General features: G+C 26.6%; 1 protein-coding gene across 1 annotated transcript; it reads right to left on the bottom strand.

Moving 5' to 3' along the window:
• Positions 1-7421: 7421 nt before the first annotated feature.
• Positions 7422-9039, bottom strand: LOC123300095 (DNA-directed RNA polymerase II subunit RPB1-like). Its single transcript, XM_044882570.1, has 2 exons — positions 8956-9039; positions 7422-8228 (listed from the first exon to the last, which is right to left on the bottom strand). The coding sequence occupies exons 1-2, from the start codon at positions 8965-8967 to the stop codon at positions 7551-7553; spliced, it is 690 nt and encodes a 229-aa protein (XP_044738505.1). The 5' UTR covers positions 8968-9039; the 3' UTR covers positions 7422-7550.
• Positions 9040-11615: the final 2576 nt, after the last annotated feature.

Genomic DNA, 11615 nt, shown 5'->3' with positions numbered 1-11615 from the left:
GGACACTAGAATCACTTGAACAAAAAACATGCTTTTAAGTTATTCGTGTATATGATATTGCCCTGATAATTGGTTCTCAAGTTTATCGATTTTGTTTTAGTTGAATAATAAAAAAGATTGTATTTATTACATCCCTATATATTATAAATCTGAAAGTAAGGATGTTTGTTTGTTTGTTACGCTTTCATACAAAAACTACTGAATGGATTTGAATGAAACTTGACAATAATATTGCTCATACATCAGAAATACATGCGCAATAATTTTTATAGGTATATTTTAAATAAAATAATTATTGTTTTGTCATTTCATAAAACAGGGTGAAGGAGATACAATTTATGGACATCTGCTCCACCAAGATTATCAGATATACTTCTTGTGTTTACAAAAAAATTGAAACTGATAATTTAATGCATATACTTTTACCTGTGTAAAACAATCGAAGAAGTGTACTTTTGATTATGGCATATTCATTGAAACAATTAATTTAAAAGAAAGAATCATTTTTACATAATATAACCAAAAAAAATAATTGTTTGTTAAACGGTTAGTGTTAATCCTATTTTCTCTTTATTTATTTCCATGTTTTTAAGCAATAATTAATATGTTTCAAAACAAATTAATTTTTTGTAAGAAATATGTCTGATAACCTTGGTTGAACAGTTGTCCATTTTTTGTATCTCCTTCACCCTGTTTGCTTCATGTTATATTATTTACTTTTTAATGATCTTTGCCAATTACTTAATGACAAAAATGCGGGCGAAGCAGTGGGTAAAAGCTAGTATTATATATATTTTTTTAATTTTAACTAAAAGTTTTCATTTTTTTCTACTCAACAAGCCGATATGTCCCTTTAAGCAAATATACGCACTTTGTAATTTAAACTTTACGATATCATAAATTTTCGATATCTATTTCACATATGAATACATTTTCATAAAATCAATTTTTTGTCATGAATGAATGACCACGATATACCAGTTTTCATAATTGAATGAATAAATTCCAGTAGCTAGCTTAAGGAGGATTTTTATTTCATTTTAATAACTAAATTAAATTAATTATTTATAATTAAATTTACACAATCGATAAGCACATTGTTTAAATGATATTTAAATAAAAACTGGTTTAACTTTATAAAAAAAGTTTTTAATTGCATTACGTGCCAAACCCACCCAATTCCATACCCATTTATGCAAAATTAATCCGCTTAATTAATTAACACGACTAAACAATTAATACAAAACAAAGAAATTACAAAAATGCTCTGGTTGAGAATAATCTCATCAATACTGATGAACGAAGATCTAAGAAGAAGTTAATTTTATCAAAAGCTATTAGCAATCAATACGTTAAATAAAGCTGTTAGCAATATTTCTATTATAAGAACCCACTAAAGGTATGGTTACATTAAATTTTACATTACACTTAAAAATAATTTTATACTTTTAAATCGCCTATACATTACAATGAAATAATAATTAAGCTATCACAATTTTTAGGATGTAGATTTAAAATCAATTTTTGTCCTAGGGCGTAGTAAAATCTGAAAAATGTACATTTCCAGTAAAAATGTTTAAACAATTCTCCATGTAAAATATGTAAATTCAAATAATATTTTTAATATTTTAAGCTAGTCTTAGGTATTTAAAAAAAATCTAATGCACGGGGTAGAATCTTTAAATATAATATCTAAAGTTCACATTTTTTTAATAAACATGTAGATTGGACATTTTTTTATTAAAAAAATGTGATTTCTAAAGTAGGTAGAATCATTTGTTTCACTTCATTATGTGCCTGCAATGTATATATAAGAAATAACACGTGCTGATCCAAAAACTGATTAAATCCAAAATCCAAATTTTCCAAAATTGATCCCCCGTCTTTTTACAGGTCTGACTGTATAGACATCGGCTAAAGTTGTACCAGAATTATTTGAAAGTTTTTTATTTTCCGTTGTATGTATAAGCTATGTGAGATAAAAATCTGAATACAGATAACATTGAGAAGCTAGTCAAAATGGTATCCGAGATTGTAAAAATGGATATTTTCGATGATCGGATCAAAATTTTTCGCGATTTCTTTATTTTCTTTATTTCATATACAGAACTAAAACGAAGAATTATTCATTGTGTCAAATATAAATATCTATGGTAGACAACTTGTTATATTTTACTGTAACTAATTTAGCCTATATGTTTTAAATATTTAACATGTGGTAGATCAATTGGAAAAACGATGCATATAAAAGTTTTTAAGAAATGGTTCTCAGAAATTTTAAGAAATCATATCATTAATTTCTTTAAATACATTTAAATGTGCTAAACAAAAATAAGTGTTCGTTGGCCAACACTTTGAAAGTTGAAATTATTAAAGTTTAGGACGGCAGACACGCAAGATATATTACTTCAAATATAAATTGCTCGTTTTTATATCTTGAATTTAAAATGTCCTCCATCATATCTTCATCCCATATCAATTTAAGTATTTTACATTTTTTTAGAATATTAGATAGACTAATAGATATTTTATAGAAATTAAATAAAAGATGAATGAAGGCTTGTGTTTTATCCACGCATTCAGATCTCCACGCATAATGCAATTTTATATATCTAAAAACTGTTAATTATAATAGGTCTATTTGAGAAATAAATATCAGATTATGCTGTATACAATGTCTCTTTACTTCATACTAATTAATTTTTCCTTAAGCACAGTGGTTGTAACAAATTGACATATTATAATTCATTTAACTATTAAAATATTATGTTATCAAAGAAAAATGCGTCATTTTGAAAGTAAATTTTAGAAAAATAATTTTTAAAAAAATCGATAGTTAATAAACTCCATATTTTTAAACCTTCATTACACAATCAGAAAAATAATTTACAGGGTGTTTCAGAAGATTATGTTAAAAAGTTATAAGTTTGGCAGAGTGTTGCATTTCAGAAATTGGAAATGGTGAAGTAGGTAATAGAAAGCAAGTTGTCTGTAAAGTATACGTTAACTTGCAAGAACTTTCATACGTAGTTGGCAGTTATAATTTCAAATATAATTACAATTTGTTCACACATCTATTGAATAAAAATTATTTTTCTAAATTAAAACAATTTCTTTTTGTTAGATGACGTCGTACAGAGTATTGCGTAGAAGTTTAATCATCACATTTCGCTGGATAATTGAACCCCTCATTGTCAGATCCGTTCTTTTAGTGCTTCAACTGTTGGTGGTTGGTTGCCCCAGTACAGGTGCTCTATTTCCTGACACCCTCCTTTTCAGGTAAAATTAGAAGAGAACGTAGAAAGCTCCAAGATGCGACCAATTTATAACTTATTTAATTTGTTTTATTTTGTTAAAAAGTTAAAATACAATTTCTAATTTACTAAAGAAATTAATTTAGATATTTTTCTTCAACGCATCATCATCTCCATTCACATCCTGAGTGGAAAAAAAACAATTTGGAATAATTGAGTCATTTTTGTTTTACAGCGTTTTCAAAATCACACACTTCGCTGCCCATCCTGTATGTTCTTGTAGAAGTTAAAATGGGAAAAAAATTTATATTTTAGAAATTAAAAAAAATTTTTTATTTAAAAAAAAAAATATGTATCAGTGAACTGGAGAAATTTACACTTTATTGCACTTATTTTAGCCAGAAAATCAATAAAATAAAAAAACATCCCTTTAGAAAACTAAATTAAATGAAATGACTAGCAATAGTTTTTATGAAAAAAATTATAGTTTTTAAGAATAAAATTAAAAAAAAAATTACTCAAGCTCATTTCATTTTCAAATACCATAACTGTTTTTATAACTCCACGAAATATTATTTTTTAATACATTTATAATATTGTAAACCAGTTCATTGTACGTACAAATGCTCGCCAAAAATTGACTAATCCGTCTTAAACATCCTGTACACACCACACCAGGCTAAGTAAACCCACCCACACAATAAATTAAATAAAACACGAGTCCAATTTAAATGGTTGCGTGAACTATAACATAGTATAACTTTTGTATACCTATATTAATGTAATGTTATTATTATTGTTACACGCATGAATTGTTATTCAGAGCACAAGAAACAAACAACTAAAAACTGCATTTTTGATGCATTATTTTTATTAAAAAAAATAATAAATTCTTACTTATTAGTTATAACAAAATTTTTAATTATGAATTTTACTTTCAAATTACAAATGTAAATATATTTATATATAGATTATCTATCGATGTTTAATATGTAAGTAGGTATTATGAAATTTTAATAAACCATATTGTAATAGATATGTAATATAATATATTTTGTGATTAATAATCTTTATGTATAACTAATTATTTATTGATTTGTTATTTATCAATAAGTAATAAATAAAAAATGATTCTTATTTACTTTTTTGATAGTTGTATTCGTTCGGCAACTTGTTAGGCAGTTTTGAAGTCATTATAGTATAGGTTAACAAGTATATTAATAAAAACATTTGGTAGTTTTGTAATTTTCTATGGGTAAATTATAAACGCTTATCAACGAAAATTTCACTTCCAGTACCGTTTTTGCAGATAGAAATAATTTTACCCATAATATATTGACAAATATTGAACTGACGGCCACTTAGACATTCGTTCTTCTCCCTATTGTTTATAGTACTTGTCGGTTTAATAAAAGAGAGTATCTTTAATATAAAAGTTTTTTTTTCCCAGGGCTCAATATGCTTGAAATTTAGTATTTACACTCCTAACGAGTATTTAAATATACAAAATGTTTTATAAATTAGAATATGGAGAGACTTCAAGAGGTTGTAGTATTTATCCCCAAAATGTAGATACAGAAATGGCTACACGTTTTGTTTTCGAGATGTTGATAAAATTTGCAACAACAAAAAAAATGAAATAAATTCATCCAAAGAATTAAAACAAATCTCGAACAGCTATCCCTCAATATCTTTTTTGAAAACTAGTACTTTATAGTTTTAGAATCTATTGCTCAAAAATTTGTATCAGTAAATGTGATAAAAAGTTTAGAAGCGTATACAAATTTTAAAAATTATTTGACACAAAATCTATTAAAATCACTCAAAAGTTTGTTTATTTGGAAAATGAAAGATATTAGCTTTCTAAGCAAAATTGACAATTCTGGATTTAAAATTTATCTTTGATAATAAAAGCTGTCTTAGAAAAATTTTCGCCCATGTTCCCAAATGCTAATTAAGCATTTACTATATTAACAGTATAGTAATGGTTTTAGCGATTGATTTAACATCTAAAACCGAAAATTTTACCGGTTAATAAATATGTGATGTAGGTACTTAAATGTACCTAAATAAAGTCTAGAAAATGTTTATCTGTCAAAATTATTAATCTTATTGTCAAAAAACGAGTTTCGTTTTTATATGCTTATATCTATCAGTCGTATACGTATATCATTGTACGCGGATTTTCGAAGCTTTTAATCGAGTTTGCTTAGCTATATTTTGAGAAAATCGAATAAAATTTTTCAAGATTATTGGATTTTTACCTAGTTTTAATAGATAGATTTAAAAAAAATTGACATGACCTTCATACAGTAATAATTTTAGTGGTGGTGTCCTTCACTAAAAATAAATTCACTAATCATATACTTAATGCCAGTTTTCCTCTAAACGGACAAACAAAAACAAAACATAAACTCGAGTCGAATAAAACAAAACTGCAACTTTATACAAACTTTTTGAAGACTGGCAATATAATGGCCATTACAGTTTCGGTCTTGTTTTTGTTTTTTAGGTTTTAGAAAACTACGGCATAAGACAATTCAATAATTTTTACGTAGGCATACTAGCAGAATGACTATTTTTAAAGGCGGTACATAAAATAATCGTTATTTATACTTTATACAAATACAATCCTCAAGGTAATTGTTATTACTAACTTATAGGAAATAATAAGTTTTTAATACCTAATATTATTTACTTGTAATTTTATTACAAATATTCATTAATAATGAAAAGTTCCACATATCTTTATGAAATGTATAATTTACAATTATTTTTATTAATAAAAAGATTCAGTAGCAAAATCATAGTACACTTACATTCAGTTATTTTACTTGAAAATTACTCCTTGTAAGTAAAATATTAATATTTAATTGTTTTAAAGAATTTTTCTCCGCTACAATCTAAATTTATTTCATTTGTGAGCTTAGAGGGTTTAGACTTAGATTAGAGGGCTTAAATCTAAATTTATTTCTTTTGAGAGTTTACTGTATTATTTCAGGAATCTGAATACAAAATTTTACAAGACTATGACTAGCTAGTATATTATTTGTTAAATAACGTTCTTTTATCAATCGATATTAAGTATGTCAAGTATGGACAAAGGTACTGATCAATTCTATGTAATTAAAAATTATTTATTACGTAATTCTTTAATTTTGTTGGTTAAATTATATAAATAATTCATTATATAAAAAAAAAAACAAAATCTGATCGATGGTCGTGGCATTAATTAAAAAAAAACCATCGGTTGAATCTTGCCCTTTTTTGAAATCGGTCAACAAATTAAAATAGCAATGGAATAGCAAAGTTCTTTGAAATGAATAGAATCAAATGAAACAGTTCTTTAATAAATGTTGTCAATCTATAAAAGCTTTCTTTTATGAAAATTAAAAAATTCATCCCCAAAAGCCATAAATCTTGTCACTTCTTGCGCGCATGCACAATCAGGAAAGTTGATTTCATGTTTAGGAAAATAGAGGAATGGTTTTTATTCAGATGAATCAAATGAATCAATATCAAAGTATTTGATTCTCAGTTGAACTAAATATATTATAATTCTCACATAACATGTTTTACAATTGCCCTGCTTTAGAGATCAAGGAACATGTTTTTAAATAAATTCTCATAAATCATTTAAGTTGAATTTTGGTGAAAAGTTTTCATAGATCCTATAAAGGTTCAAGGATTCTTTTTCAAATACTTCCTCTATACAATCCTTATACACCCATATTCATGTATTTATTATTAATTTCTAAGGTCATCCACTTTTTAATGTTGTCCGTACTTGATGATCTAATAAAATTATTGTTTTTTAAATTTACAGTTATAATTAATATTTTACAGCTAAATACAGGGTGTCCTATCATACTACCCTATATTAATTTAATTAATAACTCACTTATTTTTACAGTTTGATATAGGAATAAAAATAAAACAAAATAAAGTTTTTTTTAATAATTTTTTTTTTTTTTTTTTTCAAAATTTATTAACAAGTAAAAAAAGGTAAGAGGGCAAAACAGTATTGTAGGAATACTTTCTTTGACTACAAAATAAATTAAGTACACACTTACATATACAATTTTTTTTTTTTTTTGAGATACAATAATTTCCGTTTTGCTCCGTAAAATGGAACAAAACGATAATCAAAACGAAAAAATAAAAAAATAAACAAAAAAGAATTTATTACAATAGGTTTATTCCATTTACGATTTGATATACGATTTTTGGCATGTCTGTGTGTAAATGGAATGAAGCTATTAATACCTACTTAAAAATTAAAATATCAATCACAATTTAAGCTTTGTTGAAACTGTATGCATAACCGTCTGGGCTACGGTTCAAGGAAAGTTTACCTGGGAAGTTAAATCTATGGGATGGTGGAGTTGTTGGTTGGTATTGTGGTTGTGGTTGGTATTGTGGTTGTGGTTGGTATTGTGGTTGAGGTTGGTATTGTGGTTGTGGTGCTGGAGCTGGTTGGTATTGTGGTTGTGGAGCTGGAGCTGGACGGTATACTGGAGCAGCTGGTTGTTGGTTGTAGTTTTCATTTTCGTATAAAGCTGGGTTGTATGATCCATCATCGTATTGGCTGTTTGATGGGGCAACTGGTGCACGGTATTGTGGTGGTTGGTATTGTGGTTGTGGTTGATATTGTGGTTGTGGGGCAACTTGTGGTGGTGCTGGTGGTGCAACTGGTAAATGATCACCAACGGGTTGGAAACCGTTTACACCGGCTGTATAGTGTACGGTACGAGTTACTCCATTAGGGTCTACATAACTGTAGCTTCCTTTACGGTTGCCTTTTTCATCACTTTCTTCTTTGAATTGTACACCATCTTCTTGTTTGTAGGCAGCACCAAAAGCACCACTTACACTTAAGAAACGTTCTTCATTTAATATGGCAGCATTTTGAGGGTCGTTCGAGTATCCACGTTGTGCTTGCACAACAGCGACAAAAACAGCGAACAAATATACCTGCGGATAAATAATAAACCACATTTAGAACCACACCTATGTCTGATTTAATCTATTTTACTTCCGCATTAAATGCTAGTCACGTTTTCTGGAATTGTGTTTTTGTAGACAAAAAAAATAACGAAAATAATGCATAGTTAATTGAATGAAAATTAAATCATATGTTAAATTTAAACAAAATAGTCCAGAAAATTCTTAAAAAGTAAGATACAAAATTTCAAGAATAGTTTAAATTAATAAAATTCTTAATAAGTACTTAATTAAAATTGTTGAAAAGTTATCTGAAATTATATAATTATTTTCAAAATAAAATTAACTTCAGTGATTCCTTCAAATATTAATTCCTTGTAAAATTAGAGATCAAAAAAACTTTTAAATAATATTATTGAACTAGGAAATAGTTTTTACGATAAAAAAAATTATTTTCAATGCTTTAAAATTAATTGAATAGTTTTACTACGAATAAAAGCAAACTAAAAGAAAATTATAATAATTTTGGTTCGTTTTTCAGAACGAATTTTTCAGAGCCAAACCTTGGCCTTTCTAAATCGTTGGTTCAAGCAGGAAAAAAATGCACAAATGTTTGAAGCACTATTTTAAATAATCCGAATTTTTCGGTTTTCCCAAAACAAATTTCTCTAACAAAATTGTATTAGCGGTATTGTTGTTATTAGTTTATAATTAATGAATAAAATTTGTAATTAAAACAATAAGTGAAAGTACTCACAAAAGCGTTCATATTGGAGTTAATTTTTATTGTATATGTATGTGTGTCTACCGTAGAAAAGGCAAACTGTAACTGACTTTTAATCAGTATATGGATCAACTTTTATATGAAACTGTCCAACCTTGGGGTAATTCATGATGACCATGAAGATGGAAGTCACCACTTCGGGCCTATTTCATATGTTACTTACCTACACCCATAGGTAACAATTTCAATCAACGTGTATGTATTTATACAGTTATAAGGTGTAAATATATTGTTTTATTGTTTATTATATTTTTGTTACATCTATGATTTATTTCACTATAGTTTGAATTTTAAAACGATTCAAATTCTATCATCCCTTTCATGGAATTCACAAAAGCTGGTAAAAATTATTTTTATATCATTAGGGATGAATGTTTTGTAAATACCTATAACAACTTCTAAAATATTTGAAATTATATTATATTTTGGCTAATTTACATTTTAGCCCACAAATCAATCAATAAACAAGTACTTTTATAGAAAATACCTTGCAAGAAAAGAGATTTTCGATCTAGGTGAATATTTTCGATCTAGGTGAAACTTTCGAGGTCTCATACTTTTAAAAAGTATGAAAGTTTTAAAAATCAAAATTCACAAGTTTTGATTAATACTTAGCACAGTTTTCTTTCTACGGCATCTTTTACAATAAGGATAAAATCGGATAAATTCAATTTTGGTTACAATTTTCAAGGAGAGGTAAAAATATAGTTATAGAGTATTAAAGGAAAGGGTTTTTAAATTGAAATTTTCATATATTGGAAATTAATCTATGGAAATAAATCCAAAAATCAAAATTCATTAGTCACCAATGAGTCAGACAATTAAACAAAAGTTGGTGATTATAGATTTAAAAAAAACCACTTCATCACGAATTTCGATATTAAAATCCTTTGTATCTTAGCAACTATGGGTCCCCGGAAGTTGTCACCTTAATTAAGAAGTCCAACATTTACAATAAGTACAACATTTCAAAATCCTTCTTTTATCGGAGTCATGATTTTTTTATCGGGGCCTTTCTTATATGTATTAGCGGTGCAGGATACTTGAATTAGCCAAAAAAAAGTATGCGAAATTTGGGACAGGATAAATCAAATATTTAATAAAATATTTTATTTGAAAATAAGAGCTATTATCACATTAATTTTTCTTGAAATATTACATACATAATTTATAAGTTTATCTAAAATCTAAGCTCTTAAGAATTTTAATTTTTTTAAAAAAAGAGCTAGTTATTTTTGGTTTCGTAAAACCTTATATTTTAAAAACAGTTTCAAATATGAATTATAAAAAAATTTGTAAAAAAGCCTCACAGTCAGTGTATATACATAGCGAAGCTAAAATTTTGCTAATTGACGTGAAAAATATAATTTTCTTGTGGTTAAATTTGAATTGCATAATATTTTTTACAAGCTTTGCATGAATTCGCTTTTTGAATGTACTAATTAATGCAATTGATGTTATGTAAACAAGTGTAAATATGGTGGAAGTGTAGTGAAATTTAATTACTTACTTCTTCCCATCGCTTCCACTATTTCTTGATATAAATTGATACAATGATTCGTACTGTAAACGTTATTAAAAATATTGAATATGGACGACTTTGGAGAGATTATATTTGCCTTTTTAGCTCAATAAAAGCTTTAAAGTAAATGAAAAATCCTGAAAGAATTTTTACCTTATACTCTCCCCATATCTTCACGTAGGTACTACAGTAATAAAAATTAGGTGTATGTATATTAAAAAATGACCAAATTAGCTAAGCGAGTCAATATTAAAAGACAAATATGAAGAAATCAAAGGAAAAACAAAATAAATAATAACAATGTTTAATTCAACAGTACCTTCTATTTTCCACAAGATTGTACCCTTGAGATCAGTATATATGATATAATTTGTATATCCAAAATCAATTTTTTCTTGTCAGTTGAAGCATATTTTAAATCTATGATGATTTATAACCTCCTATGGTCGACGCTATACGCTAAATTAAAAATGGCATTTGTTAAGACATTTTTGAGTGTGTAAATTTACGCATAAATTTCATAATTGAACTACTTTAAAATACATATTCACGGGTCTATCAAGTTAACCAAAACAAATATCCTGATCATAGACTTTCCTAATCTTAAGGAAAATATTCCATAACCTAAACCCTTTAACAAAAGTTGTATGGTTTGAAGAGAATTTCAATCCATGATTGAAGACTATGTCTTGGCCTTTAGGATCGTATAGATATACACAATTGTATGTTGGTTTTCAAAAAATATCACGTACCAAAAAAAATTTGTTTATTACATACGCAGCATATAAAAACTAAAACATATTTGAGTTAAAATTATATCATTTTCAAAGAAATAAATTTAGAGATATTCTTCTAGTGATTTGTAATCAGATGATAAAATTGCCAAAATTGTTAAACATCTTTTATCGGCAGTAGATATGTCCGGAATTACTTTTTATATTTTGCAAATAACTTCTCGTACGATGGTATAGAAACTGGCAGTGTTAAAGTAACTCCTAATACTTTAAATAAATGAATATGTTATATGAATTTTCTTAAATCGTTTTTAAAATGACAAAAATTTATGTTTTCAATAAGACAAATATAAAATCGTTGATTAAAGAATAAAAAA

The sequence above is a fragment of the Chrysoperla carnea genome, chromosome 1 (genome assembly GCF_905475395.1).
Source record: "Chrysoperla carnea chromosome 1, inChrCarn1.1, whole genome shotgun sequence".
In the NCBI taxonomy this organism is placed as follows: domain Eukaryota; kingdom Metazoa; phylum Arthropoda; class Insecta; order Neuroptera; family Chrysopidae; genus Chrysoperla; species Chrysoperla carnea.
This window is presented reverse-complemented; position numbering and strand designations above follow the sequence as displayed.